The sequence below is a fragment of the Callospermophilus lateralis genome, chromosome 15, assembly GCF_048772815.1.
Source record: "Callospermophilus lateralis isolate mCalLat2 chromosome 15, mCalLat2.hap1, whole genome shotgun sequence".
Classification (NCBI taxonomy): Eukaryota; Metazoa; Chordata; class Mammalia; order Rodentia; family Sciuridae; genus Callospermophilus; species Callospermophilus lateralis.
The window spans coordinates 17,280,680-17,300,523 of record NC_135319.1 but is presented as its reverse complement, the minus strand read 5'-3'; the positions used below and the strand labels follow the sequence as shown (position 1 = coordinate 17,300,523).

The 19,844-nt window shown below is 34.7% G+C and overlaps 1 protein-coding gene across 1 annotated transcript in view; it reads left to right on the top strand.

Moving 5' to 3' along the window:
• The window catches only part of Znf33b (zinc finger protein 33B), a 36,222-nt gene extending 22,862 nt beyond the window's left edge, over positions 1–13,360 (top strand). The window contains exon 5 of the mRNA XM_076834999.1: positions 11,151–13,360. Within this exon, the coding sequence (XP_076691114.1) occupies positions 11,151–13,231 (2,081 nt within the window). The 3' untranslated portion in view covers positions 13,232–13,360. The remainder of the gene's footprint in view (positions 1–11,150) is intronic.
• Positions 13,361–19,844: the final 6,484 nt, after the last annotated feature.

Sequence of the window (19,844 nt, the reverse complement as noted above, 5' to 3'; positions counted from 1 at the left end):
GGTAGAACAAAAGAGTGTGGCAAAGGAAAGTGACGAAGGACATGGTAGCAGAAAGCAGAGAGAGTTCTAAGGGACAACATATACTCCAAGGTCACGTTCCCAATGATCTACTTTGTCTAGCCACACCATACCTTCCTTCATTGGGGAAGGTTCTCATAACCCAATCATTTCACCTCTAAACCTTCTTGCATTGACTTACACATGAGCTTTTGGAGGATACCTCACATCAAAACCATAATCTGTAAATTCAGAACATCATATGCCTATTAGGTTAGAAGAATCATGGCTCACTTCTCTTGGAGACTTGTACCATCTTAGGTACTCTGAAAGTATCCAAGAAAGAGTAGTAAGTTGGGTTTTGGGGTCCAGAGGACCAAAATGCTAAATAGTGCTGGTGTTTTATTACTTCTGGGAGGAGCAGTGTAGCCTCAGGCCTACACGACTCACAGAGAGGGCCCTAACTATAGCTGCTGCCCTTAGCCCCCACTTGCAGGCTGTGGCAGCTCCACATGTACTGACCCACACAAGTTTTTTTTTTTTTTTTTTTTGAGAGGGAGGTCTCAGTGAGTTGTGCAGACTGGTCTTGGACTCATGAGCTCTATGTATCTGAGACTACACTGTGTATCTCCATTTCCATCTTTTATAGCCTTCTTGAAATGACAGCATACAGTTGGAGAGCAGATTATTGGTTTCTGGTATTTACAAAGCCAAGTGTAGGGTAGGAGGTAGCTGTAGTTATGAAAGGGTAGCATGAGGGATCCTTATGAAGGAACTGTTCTGTAACTAAACAATTATGGTTTTTATACAAATCTCTATTGTGGTCAAATTCATTGAACTAACTACACTCAACTTTAATGCATGTAAAAATTATGAAATCTAATTGAATGAATAAATGCAGTTCTTGACTGATATTGAAACTTAATAAAGATATTAAGTTAGGAAAAAATTAGATGAGAAATATTTGGAATCATCTTATTTCTTACACCTAATATCAACCTAAAAATTATCTTCAAATAAATGTTTCTATGGGATAGGGATATAGCTTAGTTGGTAGATTGCTTGCCTCACACGTACAAGGCCCTGGGTTCAATCCTGCACCACCAGAAAAATAAAAAAGTTTCTATAATTGTTTGCCAAATAAGAATATAACTTCATAGTCTTTAACAATAGCTCATGGTAAAAAACAGGACATTCACACTGTGATTCATGAAAAATTAAAGCATTCTTCTATACCTGGGAAATGATGGTTTTACTGTATCATGAATTTTGCTAAATGCCATACAGTCCATTACACAAATGGAAAAAAAAAAGTGAAGATTGGAAAGATAGGTTGTAATTTTGTAGATTATCTTTTCACATAAAAGTAAATAGTCTGTACACAGTAATTTAATGTTAGGTTAAACAGGTGGTTGGTTGGCTATAAGAACAGTACATAAATAACAGTATTGCAGAAGATCTTACTATCAAACAAGAATGTAGGGAACAATATTATTAAGTTTTATGGAGGCAGAACTCACTGTACACTTCACCAACTTAACATGTATAGTTGAATCATTTTTAGAAAATTCACAGAATTGTGCAGCTGTTACTACATTGATTTATTTAGAACATTTTCCTTGGCCCTAAAACAAAGTTAGTATTCATTAGCAGTTACTTTCTTTTTCTCTTTCCCATAGCCCTATAAACACTGTATGAATTTGCTTAATCTGGTTATTTTACATAAATGGAATCATATTGTAGCATATATCAGTAATTCACTCATTTTTTATAGCACTGTTCCATGTTTAATCTGTCTATTTCTCAGTATATTGATATTTGTAGTTTTTTTTTTTCCCCCTCACATATGAAGTAGAATGCTGGTATGTTAACATATTTCTGGGAAACTTCCGGATTTTTTTTTCTTAATCATAGCACCTGCAATATACCTTCCAGCAATACCTGATTTTTTTTCCTAAATCTTTGCCAATACTTGTTATTATTCTCTTTTTTATTATACTTTTCTAGTAGTTATTAAATATCTCACTGTGGTTTTAATTTGCATTTCCCTTATGTCTAATGATATTGGATATTTTTAAATTGGGCATTGGTATATCTTTGCATATTTTAAAAATTTATTTTATTTCATGGCTTATGGAAAAATTGAGAAGATAGTAGAAAGACTTGCCTTGTACCCTGCACCCAGTTTATCCTATTATTAACATATCAATATGCTACTTTTGTGACAGTTATTGAACAATATTGATACATAATTATTGACTAAAGTCATAGTTTCATTTAGATTTTGTTAACTTCATGTAATGTCCTTCTCTGTTCTAGGATCCCCACCAGGATACTATGTTACATTTAGTTGTCATGACTCTTTAGGCTCCACTTGGCTGGGGTAGTTTCCCAGAGTTTGCTTGTTTTGTACTATCTTGACAGTTCGGAGGAGTCCTATTGGTATACATAAATTACACTTACTGGAATTTGTCTGATGGTTTTCCTAAGACTGGGATTATGGGTTTGGGGGAGGAAGGTCACAGTAGTAGAGTGCCATTTTTGTCCCATTATATCAATCATGTATACCATTACCATGTTTTATGAGTGAGTATTGGGTTTAGTGACTTGACTGACAGTGTTTGTAAGATGACTCCACTACAAAAATTTTTTCCCTCACTTTCTATACTGTACACTTTGGAGCAATGTTATTGTGCTCACACCTAAACATTAGATATTTGTGCATATTTTGAGCACTTTTTTGCTTTCTGGCATTATAATATACTCTAGGCTCATCTTGTATATTTTTTTTCCTGGTTTTAAATCAGCCATTTATGCAATTAACTCCAGCTCCCTTTTATTGGAAAATGGAATTAGAAGTGCAAGATCTGGCCATTGGTATGCTTGTTGCTATTAGAATGTTGACCCTCTCAACTCACTCTCTCTCTCTCTGTCTCTCTCTCTCTCTCTCTCTCTCTCTCTCACACACACACACACACACGTATAATCACATATACATATCACTAACTCCCATAAACATACTTATCTTTAATATTTTTTGTATTTAACCATTTGTATATTAAGTTAATCATGCATCTATATTATCTCTCCAACTCTTAGTTCCTTTATCGCACTGATTCTAACTTCTTTCCCCACCTTAATTTATCTGTAAATTAGCACTTACAACAGTAATAAATACATCTCTATCCTACCTACTGTCCATTTTCTTTAATTGTTCTTTAGTTTGGTATCCGGGATTGAATCCAGGGGCACTCAACCACTGAGCCACATCCCAGCTCTTTTTTAGGTATTTTATTAGAGACAAGGTCTTGCTGAGTTGTTTAGGGCCTTACTAAGTTGCTGAGGCTGCCTTTGAACTCATGATCCTTCTGCCTCAGCCTCTTGAGTTGCTGGGATTCCAGGCATGTGCTACTGCACCTAGCTTATTGTTCTTTCCCTTATAAATGTATCGTACATCAGACTAGTCACACTCATATAGAAAATACTTGTGTAGTTTTATCAACAAAGTATAGTATTTTATGCAGATTTGCCTTTAGTCTTATGGACTCACTTATTTTTCAGGTTATTTAGGTCAGCATGTTTTTTCCTACTCCTTTCAATGATTATCATTTGTAAAACAGATTGTTTTGTTGTATTCTTTGTTCGTTATTGTTTTTTCCTGACCTAAAACTTGGGTGAAATGGATATATATATATATATATATATATATATATATATATATATATATATATATTTTAGTTTTAGGTGGACACAATATCTTTATTTCATTTTTATGTGTTGCTGAGAATTGAACCCAGTGCCTCACTCATGCTGGGCGAGCGCGCTACCACTTGAGCCACATCTCCAGCCCTGAAATGGGTTATTCATTGAAATGTACAAACTACTGTGTCTTACACAGGAGAAATAGATCATTTAAGGCCCATTAATAGGCCCATTTAAATGGGCCTATATCTGTTAAAGAAACGGAATCAATAGTTGAAAGCTTTACAAAAAAGAAAAGAAACCATCATCAAGCTTTATTTGTTTTCACCATGATTCCTATACAACATTTAAGAAAGGACTGTACCAGTTCTTTTCAGTTTCTTTCAAGAAAACAGATTCAGAGGAAGCCTCTTTAACTCTTTACAGCTTTTATTTCACTAATCCCAACAACTGTTGAAGATATTATACAGAAAAAAGAAACAGACCAGTAACTCTCATGAATATAAAGTTCAAATAGAATCCAGCACTATAAAGAGACTTAGACATCTTGATCAAATAGGATTTAACAGGAACTAAAGGCCAGTTTAACATTCAGAGGTTAATTACTATAATTCATCACATCATTAGGTGACAAAAGAAAAATCATGATCATCTTAGTTGATGCAGAGGAAACATTTAATAAAATCTAAAAGCATTCATGATTAAAACTCAAGAAATTAGGAATTAGATGGAACTTACTCAATTGATTTAAAATATCTATGAAATACCTATTGCAAGCAATATACAAAATGTTGAAAAACTGGAACCTTTCTTATTTAAAGATAAGGAATAAAGCAAGGATGTCTTCTCACCACTCTTGTTCAGTATCTTACTGGAAGTCATAGTTAATGCAATGAGAAAAGAAAATTAAAAGTATGCAAATGGGAAAGAAGAAATAAAATTCCCATTGTTTGCAGAGGTATCATTGTCCAAGTAGAAGGCATCATTGTTCAAGAGGCATCATTGTCCAGGGAATTTGCAAACTCCCTAAATAAATCAGCCATAGTGAAATTGAAGGATACAAGGTTAATATACAAAAATATTATATAATTATTATATAATTTTATTATTATTTTTTCTTGTTGAGTTGTAAGAGTTCTTTACCTATTGTGTTTCAGTCTTGTAATGATTTGAATGTGAGGTGTCCCTGAAAAGCTCATGTGTGAAACAATGAAGAACATTCAGAGTTAAAATGATTGGGTTGAGAAAGCCTTAACCCAGTCAATGAATTAATCCCCTGATAGGGATTCACTGAATGGTAACTGAAAGTGGGTACGGTGTGGCTGGAAGAGGTGTGTCATTGGAGTATAACTTTGGGGTATATATTTGGTCAGTTGAGTTTAGTATCTCTGCTGCTTGATCATCATGTGAGCTGTTACCCTCTGCCACACTCTTCTCCTATGGTGTCCTGCCTCACCTCAAACTCTAAGGAATGTAGTAGCTAGCTGTCTATAGACTGAGACCTCTGAAACCATGAGCCTCCGAAAAGTTTATTAAAAAGTTTATAAAATGTATATCAATAATAACCAAAAAATAGAAATGGATTTTTTAAAATAAACTTTTCCTCCTCTAAAATTGTTCTTGTCAGGTCTTTTAGTAAACAGCAGCAAAAAAGCTGACTAAAGCAAGTCCTTAATGTGATAATAATTTCTTCCATTTGTAGGTTGTCATTTCTGCCTTGACTTTCTGTTCTGCCTTGACTTTCTGTTCTGCAGTGTTTGTTTTGTTTGTTTTTATTCCATTTTGTCTGTTATTGTTATTGACTACCAAAATGTAATAGAATTAAAAGGAAAAATATACAAACAAACAATAGTAAGTGGAGACTTGAACACTATATCTGAAATGGTTTTGTCTATACAAGGGCACAAAGATTCTTTAATTAAATACCTCTTAAATTTAGGCCTGTAATCCATTTTCATTTTTGTGTAGTGTATGCAGAAGGGAATTGTTTTCATTGTTTTTCATGTAAATATCCAGTTGTTTTGGCATCATTTCCTGGAAAGGCTATTTTTTATCATTGAGTTGTTTCAACATCTTTGTGGACTCTGAATTTCATTTTATTCTGCATATATCTCTTATATTTGGTTGATTTACAGTGTCTTCTGTTTTCCTAGTTTATATTTTGCCCAGTTTTGCATTACTGGAAGTGGAGTGTTCAAGTCTCCACTTACTTCTGTTTGTTTGTATATTTTTCCTTTTAATTCTATTGTTTTTTGCTTCATGTAGGCCTTGAGGTTCTGTTATTGTCAGCATATATGCTTAGAGTTGTTATGTCTTTTATTAACTGACTTTTAATCATTATAACATTGCCCCCCTTATCTTTTATCTTTTTTGGTACTGGTGATCTAACTCAGGGCCTCATGCATACTAGCCAGATGCTTTACCAGCTCTTACAGTGTATTTTATTTGATACAAAGCTAACCTCTCCAGCCTTACAAATGCCATGTGCTTTTAAAAATGTTCAGTCTTTTATGTCTTTGAATCTAAAATACATCTTTTATTGACAGTTTGTATTTGGATTTTTACAACCTGAGAATTTCTATCTTTTGATTGAATTTTAAAATCCATTTCTATTTTTTCATTATTATTGATATACATTTGGTCCTCTGTATCAGTGAATTCTGCATCCATGAGTTTAACAAACCATCAGTCAAAAAGTAGGGGAAAAAATCATGTCTGTACTGAATATGTACAAACTTTTCCTTTTCATTATCCCCTGAACAGTACAAATTGGTGACTAATCAGTGCATTTTCACTGATTATATACTATATGAAGTTTAGTAATGTTTTAAAGCATATGGGAGGATGTATATTATATGTAAATACTAAGCCCTTTTATATAAGGGACATGAGCATGCACAAATTTTTGTATCTGAATTCTTAGGGATTCTGAGGGATGACTTAGAATGTACAAAATGTTTTGTACAGTTGAATTTACAGCTACAATTTTACTTTTTGTTTTCTATCTCACAACTTTTGAATCACTCTGTTTTATTTCTGCCTTTTGCATGAAATTAATTTATTTAACGTTTTAATTCTTCCAATGATCATTTCATTTTAAAAGTTATTTTCCTGGTAGTTCCTTAGGACTTACATAGTGAGTCTTATAATCTATTTTAGATTTAGACTTTATTAACTCCAATAAAATATGGACAGGTTATTCATATAGCCCTGTTCTCTTTCTCCATTTTTGTCTCATTTTTAAAATACATACCACTTTAGTATTTTGTATATATGAATGTATTACAATTCTTATTACACAGATAGAGCACAATTTTTCATATCTCTGGTTTTATACAAAGTATATTTCATACCAATTCCTATCTTCATACATGTACTTTGGATAATAATGACCATCACATTCCACCATCATTTCTAACCCTATGCCCCCCTCACTTCCCCTCCAACCCTTCTGCCCTGTCTAGAGTTCATCTATTCCTCCCATACTTCCTCTCCCTACCCAACTATGAATCAGCCTAAGCATAACAATGTGTTGTTATAATTATTACTTTATATAATATGTTGTCTTTTAAAGAAGATGAGACAGAAAAAGGTAGCAAGTATATATTTGTCGTTGTTATATTATTCAGTAATGACTTCTACTTCATTTCTTTTATTAACTGTTGTCATTTCCTTACCCCAATGTAGATTTGTTCCTTTGTCTCACTTTGCTTTCTTGTTAAAGGTATATTTCTGTATGCTACAGGCAGGCCCAGTAATACAGTTATGTACAGATGGAATTTGTACTTTTGCTTGTCAAATTGTTTGGGAAAAGAAAGGAAAATAATTTTGCCTTTTTATTCTCTTTTGCAATTACCTGATTGCCTTTACCCACAAATTTTATGCATTTGAACGAGTGTTTGGAAACACTTGTCTTCAGCCTAAAAAACTTGTATGTCTTTTATGGCTGATGTACTAACAATGGAAACTTGAGTTTGTCATCCTACTTCTTCTGGTCTCTACTGTCTCTGATGAAAAGTCTGTTGTTACTCTTATTCTTTGTATGTGATGAGGTGTATTTTTCTTGATGTCTACAGTATTTTTTCTTTGTGAACAGATTTGTGTGTTTTGGGGCTTTCATTTCTTTGAATATTTTTTCTGCTGCTTAGTTTTTCCTCACTCCTGATACTTCCATTATGAATATATTGGGGGAGTTAATGAGATTCCTCAATTTTTTGAGACTATCTTCATTCTTATTTGTCTTTATTCTTTTGACTATTTATTCTCAATTGTTCCACTTTCAAGTTTACTGATTCATTGTTGGTTTGGTTCAGGGACAGCCTAGAAGAGGACCGTCTTATATTTAGAATTTGATTCTCGGATAGATCTGACACTACAACTAGGAAAGGATAGGAGAGTTTTCAGAATTACCGTTAAAGAATATAATGTATTATTTACATGTATTGCTCATCTCTCATTCCACATGGAATGCAGGTACAATAAAAACAGAGATTGCCTGTTTTTCTTACTGTTGAATTTCCATTTTCTTGATCCAGGCTTGTCATGAAGTAAACACTCAGAAATGTGAAGGATGTTGGTGTTGTAAAAAATGAAAACAAAAAATAAAAATAAATAGCCCAATTAAAACAAAAACAGATTAAAAGGGGTAAACAAACATTTTTCACAAGTGTATATACAAATGGATATAAAAACACTAAAAGATGTGAAATTGCATTTTTAATAGAGAAATATCATAAGATCAGAGTTAACTACTACTTTGTACTGTTGTTGAGTAGTGGGAATTCTTATATAATGTTGTAGCTCAACCACTTTGGAAAAACAATTTGGAAAACAATTTATTATCTTGAATAGTTGAATAGTGTTTTAGTGAGCCTTTTTGCTGCTGTGACCAAAAGACCTGACAAGAACAATTTTAGAGAAAACGTTTATTTGGGGCTCACTATTATAGAGTTCTCAGTTCATAAATGGTGAACTTCATTGCTCTGGGCCCCTAGGTAAAGCAGAATATTATTGTGGAAGGGCATGGAGGAGGAAGGCAACTCAGAACATGGCCACCAGAGAGCAGAAAGTGAGTTCTCTCATCAAAGACAAAACATGTACCCCAAAGACACACACCCCCCATGACCTACTAACACCAGCTACACCCTACTTAACTACAGTTACCACCCAATTAATCCCTATCAGAGGATTAATGCACTTATTAGGGTAAGTCTCTCATAACCCAATCACATAGATAAATTCCTTTTGATTTAGTTTTATACTTTATATCTTTGTGATAGGCTTTTGCATCAAACTATGAAGAACATTGCATTTTTAAAAAAGTATGTCATTGTTAATCTATCATAGATACTTTTTGAATTATAGTGAAAACATAAAACTACCTTAAGATTTCTGTTAAAATATAGTTTTCCCTGTTCAACCAAGAAGGAAGAGCAGGTAGATTAAATTTATCCTTCCATCAAGTCTGTCAGACATCAAGTTGCAGTTCAAGAATATAATATACTATTTACATGTATTGTTCATCTTTCATTCTGCATGGAATGAAGGTATAATAAAAACAGAGATTTTGCCTGTTTTTCTTACTGTTGAATTTCCATTTTCTTGATCCAGGATTGTCATTCAAGTAAACACTCAGAAATGTGAAGGATGTTGTTGTTGTAACAAATAAAAACAAAAAATAAAAATAAATAGCCCAATTAAAACAAATATATGAAAAAATATATGAATCAATGAATGATTTTTCCCAGAAAGTTTTTCCACATTCATTATACTAAAAGCATTTATCTCCTGTGTGTACCCTCTTGATGTTAAGCAAGGTGAGACCTCTCCCCAAAAAACTTTCCCATATTCATTACATTTCAAAGTGTTTTAGTCCTTTTTAAGAGACATAACTTCCTCCCAATATTATTCCCACGTTCGTTATGTCCACAGTATTTACCAGTAGCCCATTTATGTTAGAAAGAGGTTAGCATCCCACAGGATTTCTCATAAATACTTAAATCTACTGTGATTCGCCTCTGAGGTAGATATATGAGGAATTATCACAAAAATTTTTTTTGAGAATGTGGATCAAGTCTTATTTCTAGAAATTTTTCTTAGATTGAAAATTTCAAATATTTGATGTATTGTGTTTTTTCCTCTTTAGGGACTCCTATGTATATATTTAGTTGCAAACTATCTTATTCATCCTGGCCTATTTTTTTGATCCAGTTTTCTTTCTTTAGACTTATTTTGATAATATTTTTCTTTTTCCTCTCCTTTCAAGCTCTTTTTCAATATTATTTATTAAAATTTCAATCTTTTTTTCCTTGGTATCTGCATTAATCTTCTTGGGTTATTATTTGATTATGCCACAGATTAGGTATCTTAATCTATTTTTATTTTCTCACAACTGTAGAGGGTTCCCCAATATGAAAGTGCCATCAGAATTGCTTTCTGAGGAGTTACCTTTCCTTGGTGCACAGATGTCATCATCTTGGTGTGTCTTCTTGTACGCTTTTCTCTGTGTGGTAGATGGGGAGTGTGAGAGAGACAGAGAAAGAGAGTGCATGTGCACTGAAGGCTTTCCTTGTCTTGGTCACCAGCACCATCAGGTTAGGGCACCGTCTTTATGACCTCATTCATATAACCTTGATTACTTCCTTAAAGGTCCTATCTTTAAGGAAGTAAAGATAATCAGTTACATTGTAGGTCACCATAATTTAGTCCATAACAGGTTTCTTGTAATTTGAGTGGTAATTTCTCTAATCATTTTGTCCTTCATAAAGTTTTATTCTTGACTTTAATAAACCCTTGCCTCTTTACTTTTTATCCACTCCATGTTCATTCTCTTGGATTTCCTAGTAGTTGAAGCTCTGATCCACCTGGACTCAGACATTTTCTTATTATTTTCCCACTCACAGAAGAACTTTATCTTTCTGGGAGTAATTATGATTCATCACTTCTGGGTTCTCTGTCCATCTTTACTTGTGACTTTCTTCATATATGTGGGTTCTCAATTATTCTGTTTTTGAAATTTTATTTCCTTTCTTCGTGGTGAGTTGAAGGAACTAGCGTTTTCTGTCTCCTAGTTATGCTAAAATCATGCTGTTATAGCTATGATATAGGTAAATCATGCTGTTGGCTCTCCTTGTGTCATATATGTGTTTTAGAGAATGCATGCAGAGATTCAGATTATTATTCATACATTGGAAACCAAAGGTATGTATTCAAATAGCCAGATCCTTTTCCCTTCTTCTGCTTTACCAGAACTTTTGTTTACTTTTTTCACCTCAAAGCCATGTAATAGAAGAAAAAATGCATTGCAGTTATATCAATCCCTGGAAATAGGGCAAAAATCCACAATCAGCATTAACATAAAACATTTATATAGAGATCTTGAGGTCTTGTTCCATCAAAAATGTATTATTAGAATTTAAGTGGTAAGTAAGATTAATTTTCCTTATTTCTAGAACTTTGGAAAGCTGATTATCCGAAGGAGCAGAGCCAAGAAGATTTGTGGAAAGTTGTATTCATCAGTAGCAAAATGCTGACGAAGGAACAAGGTAATATAATAGGAAGGCCATTTGACTTGGACATAGATTCTTTTCCTTCCAAGAAAATACTCTGTCAGTGTGACTCAGAAGGAAGAAGTTTCAACAATATTTCCAAATTGATTATTAGTAGGAAAAAGTACTTAAGAAAAAAGCCTGATGAACTTAATGCCTGTGGGAAATTGCTACTCAAAATTAAACATGAGAAAACTCATACTAGAGAGAAAATTGAATTTTTTAGAAACAGGAGTACTTTCAGCCATTACAAGGGTCCTATTCAGCAAGAGAAGATTCAAACCTTAGGGCAAACTTCTGAGTATAATATATATCAGGAAACCTTCCTTGAAAAGACAATATTCAACACATACAAGAGAGAGAACATGGAAGAGAATTACTGTGAATATAGTGAATATGGGAGAATTTTTTGTGGTAATTCATCTCTCTTGTTCCCTCACATATCTACTTCAAAGGAGAATCACTATGGATTTAGTGATTATGAGAAATCCTGTAGGAAGCTAACCTCTTTCAAATATGATGGGCTACCTGTAAAACACTGTGATGAATATAATCAAAATGGGAATAACTTCAGGAGGAAATTATGTCTCTCACAACTTCAGAAAACTGATAAAGGAGAGAAACACTTTGAGTGTAATGAATGTGGGAAAGCATTTTGGGAGAAGTCACACCTCACTCGACATCGGAGGGTACATACAGGAGACAAACACTTTCAGTGTAATGAATGTGGAAAAACTTTCTGGGAAAAATCAAACCTCACTAAACATCAGAGATCTCACACTGGAGAGAAACCCTATGAATGCAATGAATGTGGGAAAGCCTTTAGTCACAAATCGGCCCTCACACTACACCAGAGAACGCATACAGGGGAAAAACCCTATCAGTGTACTGCATGTGGGAAGACTTTTTACCAGAAGTCAGACCTCACTAAACATCAGAGAACACATACGGGGCTGAAACCTTATGAATGTTATGAATGTGGGAAGTCCTTTTGTATGAATTCACATCTTATAGTACATCAAAGAACTCACACGGGCGAGAAACCCTTTGAATGCCTGGAATGTGGGAAATCCTTTTGTCAAAAGTCACATCTTACTCAACATCAGAGAACGCATATAGGGGATAAACCCTATGCATGTAATGCTTGTGGGAAAACTTTCTATCACAAATCAGTACTTACCAGGCATCAGATAATTCATACAGGATTGAAACCTTTTGAATGTTATCAGTGTGGGAAAAACTTCTGCTTAAAGTCAGACCTCACAGTACATCAGAGAACTCACACAGGAGAGAAACCCTTTGCATGTCCTGAATGTGGCAAATTCTTCAGCCATAAGTCAACCCTTTCTCAACATTATAGAACACATACAGGAGAGAAACCGTATGAATGTCATGAATGTGGGAAAATTTTTTACAATAAATCATACCTAACTAAACATAATAGAACACATACAGGGGAAAAACCCTATGAATGCAGTGAATGTGGAAAAACGTTTTGCCAGAAGTCACAGCTCACTCAGCATCAGAGAATTCACTTAGGGGAGAAGCCCTATAAATGTACTGCATGTGGGAAAGCTTTCTGCCATAAGTCAGCTCTAATCGTACACCAGAGAACCCATACAGAAGAAAAGCCCTATAAATGTAATGAATGTGGGAAGTCTTTCTGCGTGAAGTCAGGACTTATTTTACATCAAAGAAAACACACAGGAGAGAAGCCCTATGAATGTAATGAATGTGGGAAATCCTTTAGTCACAAATCATCCCTTACAGTACATCACAGGGCTCATACAGGGGAGAAATCTTGTCAGTGTAATGAATGTGGAAAAATATTTTATCGTAAATCAGACCTTGCTAAACATCAGAGATCACATACTGGGGAGAAGCCCTATGAATGTAAGGTATGTGGGAAAACCTTCTCTCAAAAGTCAAACCTCATTGTACATCAGAGGACACACACAGGAGAAATATCTTATGAGATAAAATAAATATTTGAAATATTTAGCCACAAATCAGTTGATAATACAAAATATTAAAACTGCAGAAAGCTCTTTTGACATCCTAAATTATAGTAACCTTTATCCACAAATTGGCTTTACTTTATTCCAGAGTAATGATGGAGATAAACTCAACTTAGGATGGCCTTTGTTAAGAAATGACATCCTAAGGTAATGCTTATACAAAACTCATAGATTCTTTTGAATTTTGAAATTTTTTTAGGTAAAATACAAACTAAATTATGTCAGAATTTATATTGAGAAATTTATGAATCTGAAAAATAAAATGAAATTTTACTTAGAAGTAACATAGTGTACTACAAGTTGTATTTTGAGTTTGATACCTTAATTGTCTTTAAAAAAAGTAATTTATGCCTATATGTTGCAGAATATAAAACTTTAAAAAGCATATTTTAAGTACTAAAAAATGTATATTCACAAGAAGATTCAGTAAGAGTATAGAGAGAATTCCTATGTGCTTTTAATCAGCCTTACTGTAATGATGATATGTTATATAACCACTGTATGTTCTATAATACAAGAGATTGGTATGCTAATCATATATAGACTTTATTCAGATTTTGCCAGTTTTTACATGTACCCTGTGTTTTCTATGTAGTTCTATTAAGATTTAACGTCAGGTTACAAAACTGAAAAGGAATCTGGGGTCTGTATGGCATCAGGATTATGCAGGATTAGGCATCAGGATTTAATCTCAAGAATTTTCCTCTTGTTAAAAATACTCTCCTTCTGCAACCATTGAATATTAATCTTTTGAAAGTATAGATCATTGAGTAATCTGGGCAACAGGGTTAAACACATGTGAGAAGTGTTCCTAAAGTTTATAGACTTAATATGTGTCTAAGTGTTAAGGTATATAAGGCATTTATGTGTTTCATATGCATAATGGAACTTAATGTAATTTTGAAAAGGAAGTAGGTATCCTTTCCTTAGTGCTTGTTACATCAGGTCCATGTTCAATGTTTATAAAACCAGAATAACAGTTTAAATGAATGCCCACATAGCTAATGTCTAACCATTCAAAAACTACAGATCAAAATAAAATGTTAACAAACGATTCCATGCATGAAGAGCTCTAGGCCCTACTCCATATCACTCCCTTTCTTTTCTCACCTAAATTTCATCCCATGCCATGGAGTGCCCTGGAATAAGTATGTAAACTCTTGTCCAAACCTTCTGTAAACAGCTGCCCAGCAAGATAGGGGCCATAAAAGAGGCCCACACATGTACACTAGATGCCACTGAGGGCTTGTTGGGCTGTAGATTCAGAAATCTGATATATACAGATAGGAATCTGGGCCTTCAGAGACTTCTGACAGTATGAAGAGGAGGGTTGCAGCTGGAACAGGACCTGAATGGAGCTAGAGTGGGGTTTTTTATTGGCAATGTAAAGGTCATATATTACTTATTATAATATAAAAGTTATATTACAGTCTAATAATCCTAAAGTACACATTGCCGCAGTCTGGCTGGGCACAATTCAGGAGCCACTTATCAAGCAGAAACGAACTTTATTTTTAGAACACACATGCCACACTACACGAGCTCTTCAGGAATTCCCTCAGAGCCCAACTGCCACCACCGGCTTCCCACAAGCCTCTCAACCCCCCCACTCCTCCTGCTCTTGAGGCCGATTGGCTGGGTTGCGTGGGTGGAGCCAAAAAAAGTCCCCCAATGAGCAGCTATATGGTCTGAAAGGGCGAGGAAACAGCCCAATGAGCATCACCATAGAGGAGCCAATCAGCTGGCAGCTGGAAGTTTGCTGGGGCCCCCTTCGGCTGTGGCTCTCAACATCTCCCCCTCTCTGTTTAAACAACAAGCATGTGGCTTAGGGACCGTGCCTGCCTTAGGTTGTCCAATACTACATATGGTCCTTATCCGTCATCGGATGAGCTGACCTCAAGGCGTCAGCCTCCTGTCTTAGGTTGGTACCATTGCAATTGGATCTTACCTGTCATTGACTACCGGTCCAGCATACAGCCACACCTGTGGATAGGTCTTTGTACCAGCGGGGGGGGGGGGTGAGGTTCTTTGCCTCACCTCTGTTGGCCCCCAAATTTTAGCTGAACGACCATCACAAGCAGAAGGGAGGAGGATACACCAAGCCAATTGACAGCTCCTTTTGGAAAAATTGTACCACTGATGACACCATCAGCAAAAATACCCCAATACTACCACAAGTCGCTGCACCAACAGATGGTTCACAATGCATACAAGTGATACATAGTCCAGGCAAGTTCTGCAAGCAGTTCAGTGTTAGCTATTGCAGAAGCTGTAGATTAGTTTTATCTTTGTCTTCACTGGCACTGGGATGAAGATAGGAATTCTGGCAATAATGGCTAAAGAAAAAATTATGTAACATTCCAGAAGGCACTAAAAGAAAACAATTTTCTGGACAATTTACATTATCTTGAAGAGAATTATTAAATATAATGAAAAGGAAAGGTGAAAGTAAACAGATCTGTTAACCTCCTTTTTTGTTCACATATTAAAATAATTCTCAACAGCTGTTTACCCAATTTAAATTAAACTATTTAAATCATGTGAATAAAAAAAATTTGGATCCATTTTTTCATGAGCGCTTATCATATATGACATATGGACATATGTACATACAAACATACAACACAAAACACAAGTGTGCACACATAATATAATACATACAACACACAACATAATAGTAAAGGCCTTATAACTTTTTACAGGTGAAATCTCCATTGCAATGTTTAAAAACTCTATTGTCAAAAAATAGAACTGATCAGCAAAACATTAACCTAGGTCTGTATGAGCTCAAAAAACAAAATAGAACTTCATGATGTGGGAAAGGGCAATAACAAAATAGATATTGAAAAAAGCATCCTGGTTCTGTCACAGATGTAAGGAGAGCCAAACTGGAGTTCTGGATATCAGCTGTTATGGATTTGAACCAAATCATCTTCTTTTTGGTCTGTAGAAATCGATTTAGTTAATCTCTCTGGAATCCAAATCAGCTGCTGTTCTCCCTGTGGAACACATAAACAGACCCCCGACTCCAGGCAATCACTGGGTCAGGACCTTAGTTAATCTCTCTGGAATCCAAATCAGCTTCTGTTCTCCCTGTGGAAACACACAAACAGACCCCCAACTCCAGACAATTACTGAGTCAGGACCTTTCCATTGTCCTGTTAGAATATCCTTCCAAAGTACCTAGGGCTTATGTACATTTTTTGGACACATATGCCTTTCCGCAGCACTAAGCCCTGATGAATCCAAATTTTAAAAGTTTAGAGTAAAAAGGGTTATTCTAAGTTTATCTTTGGGGAATATATACCCCTTCCCAATTCCTTCTTTTTGCTTTAATAAGTACATTTTAATAGTTTGATGAGCTCTTTCAACTATGCCTTGTCCCTGTGGATTGTTATATGAGTAATGCCAAATGATGAGCAAAATTGTTTAAAAGAGGTAGAAGTATAACCAGGGGCATTATCTGTTTTTAACTGTTTTGAAACGCCCACAGTGGCAAAATTTTGTAAGCAATGAGCTATAATATCTTTAGTTTTTTCTCCGGCATGAAGGGAGCCCATCAAAAATCCGGAAGAAGTATCAACTGTAACATGCAAATATTTTAATTTTCCAAATTTTGGCAAGTATGCCAAATATGGTTAGGTATCAATTCTCTAGGATTGACTCCAAGATTAACTTGTGGTAAAAAGGTCACACAATTTTGACATTGTTTTATTATTTGTCTAGCTTGTTCTTTAGTTATTTTAAAACACTTTTGTAAAGTATTAGCATTGACATGGAACTTTTTATGAAAATTTGTAGCTTCTTCTAGTGTAGAGAAAATATGTATGTTATGAATAGTTTTATCTGCTAAATCATTGCCCAAACTAAGGACTCCAGGCAATCCTGTATGTGCCCTGATATGTCCTATAAAGAATGGATCTTTTCTGTCCCAGATTAGACTTTGTATAGTGGAAAGCAAAGAGAAAACAGTAGAGGAAGCGGAAATCCTACCAGCATCTTCAAGGGATACTATAGCATTAACTATATACTGACTATTGGAAAATAAATTAAATACAGAATCTTTAAACATCACAAAAGCTTGTAATACTGCATTAAGTTCTACCTTTTGAGCTGATTGTTTGGGTACTAAAAATGTAAAAGTTTGATCAGTTGTAACCATTGCTGCTGTACCATTATTTGACCCATCAGTGAATATATTTGGAGCATTCATGATAGGTGTTTTTCTTGTAATTTTTGACCAAAAAGACAATAAAGGATTAGATGGTAAGTGGTTATCAAATCACATAAACTAGTCTTCTGTCTTCTGAAACTAGAAAAAGAACAAATTAAATCCAGTATAAGGGGAAAGAAAAGTAACATTGAAAGAAAAGCAGTAAAACCAAGAAATGATTCTTTGAAAAACATCAAATCACTTGATAAATTTCTAGCTTAGTTAACTAATTTTAAAGAGAAGAGGCCAATTGCTAATATCTGAAATCGAAAGAGAGGCCATCCCATGGACATTCAGAGGATTATAAAGGAATATCATGGTCAGCTCTGCCCATAAATTGAATAACCTAGCTGAAATGGACCAATTCCTTTAAAAAGGTGTATTCTAACAAATTCATGAAGGGATAAACTTTGTGAATGGATACATTTAAAAATTAAGCATATTGAAGAAAGTGAATCAATACTTAACAACCTTTCAGCACTGACAGTACTAAGACTAGATGGGTCCAATGGTAAAGTATACCAAACATGTAAGGTAGAAATGCTACCAATCTTAACAGCTTTTTACAGCATTTAACAACAGATGGAATGTTTCCTAACCCAATACATGTGGCCAGCATTACACTAATAGCCAACCCATATATGACAGGAAAGGGGAACTACAGACCAATATTGGTCACAAATGTAGATGCAGAAATTCTCATCAAAATATTGATTAATCAAATTCAACAATATATAAAAAGAATTGTATACCATGACCAATGAGGCAGGTTCAACATTCAGTGATCAACGTAACCTATATCAGTGGGCCAAAGATGAACTGTGATCACAATCGATAGTTGGAGAAAAAGCATCTCATAAAATCCAATATCCATTCATGTTAAAACATCTCAGTAAACTAGGAATAGAAGAAACTTCATCAGTGTGGTAAATAATTACTTCAAAGGGCCCTACAGCTAACCTTATATTTAATGTCTTAAATATAGGTGCTTTCTGGTTAAGATCAGGAACAAGGTAAGGATGCCCATTCTCGCTACTGTTTTTCAGCATCCTTCTGAAAGGCGTGGTGAATAGAAATAGACAGGTAAAGAAAAGAAGATACAGAGATTTTGAAGGAGGGATGAGTAGACGGAGAGGTGTATTTTTAGGGCTGTGAAAATATTCTGTAGGATACTTACAACGGTGGATATACATCAGTTTACATTCATCAAAACCTATAGAACCTAATCCACAGAGAATTAACCAAATGTAAATCATGGATGTTAATTAATAGTTATATTAGCTAACATCTTTTCTCACCCTAAAATGTAGTATCAGTATGGGCTCATCAATTATAACAAATATACTATACTTATGCAGATGTTAATAATAGTTGCAGTTGTGGGGAGGGATGAAGGATTATATGGAATTTCTCTATTTTTTGCTCAATGTTTCTAGCATCCTAAAACTGCTCTAAAATATGATGTGTCTTAAGCAGATTTGCTTGGTTATTTATTTATTTAAGACACATCATTTTTTATATTTTGCAATATAAAAACAAAAATTGCTAGTTTTTCCTTGTAGTGTGGTGAAAGGCATGAGTAAGGGAACACAGTCTCAGAATTCTCAGGTTGACAACCACTAAGCCTATTTCCAATTATACCCCTTTGTTTTTCTAAGCCTTACGGTTTTTTGAGAATTATATTTTGAGAAGTATTTTAAGTTCCACACCTCCCTTCAGAGCATCTTTTTATATTAAGTCTTTTGTCAGTCTGTTTAGACACTGAAACTACAGTCACCGTATTTAAATTGTATTAGCTGGCCTGAAATTATGGCCCAATGTTATCAGTTCATTTTGACATCTGAATCTGAGATAACCTTGAATAGCCAAGTCATACGTTTCCCTCCGTACTCTGCCCTCACAGTAACATCCCATAGCCAGACAACTGTTTTTATCAAGGGGCCCAGTTTCTGTTAATCCCTTAGTAGCAATTTTACTTCCCTGCCAACCCACAGTTATTCATAGAAACCCATGATATTCCACAGCACCTAAGGGCCAGTGTACCCTTTGACATTACAAAGAAAATACTTTATTTTATACTCCTTCTTTATTCTGCTCCAAAGTGGGACCCTTGTGTGTATCTTCATGGCATGTTGTATCTTCCTCAGGCTGGTTTAAGAGTATGTGTAACTAATAAACTCCATTGGATCTTATCTGTCTGGGTCATGTGTTCAACCATTCCAAAACTTCAGGATCAGAACCCACTTGCCAACAGAGTGAATTTGAAGCAATTAAAACAGTTGGCATCATAAACAGAATGCCAAATCCAAGAATGAGATCATCTAGTTAGGATTTAACTGTTCTTTGCTAACTAACTGGTTCCATATT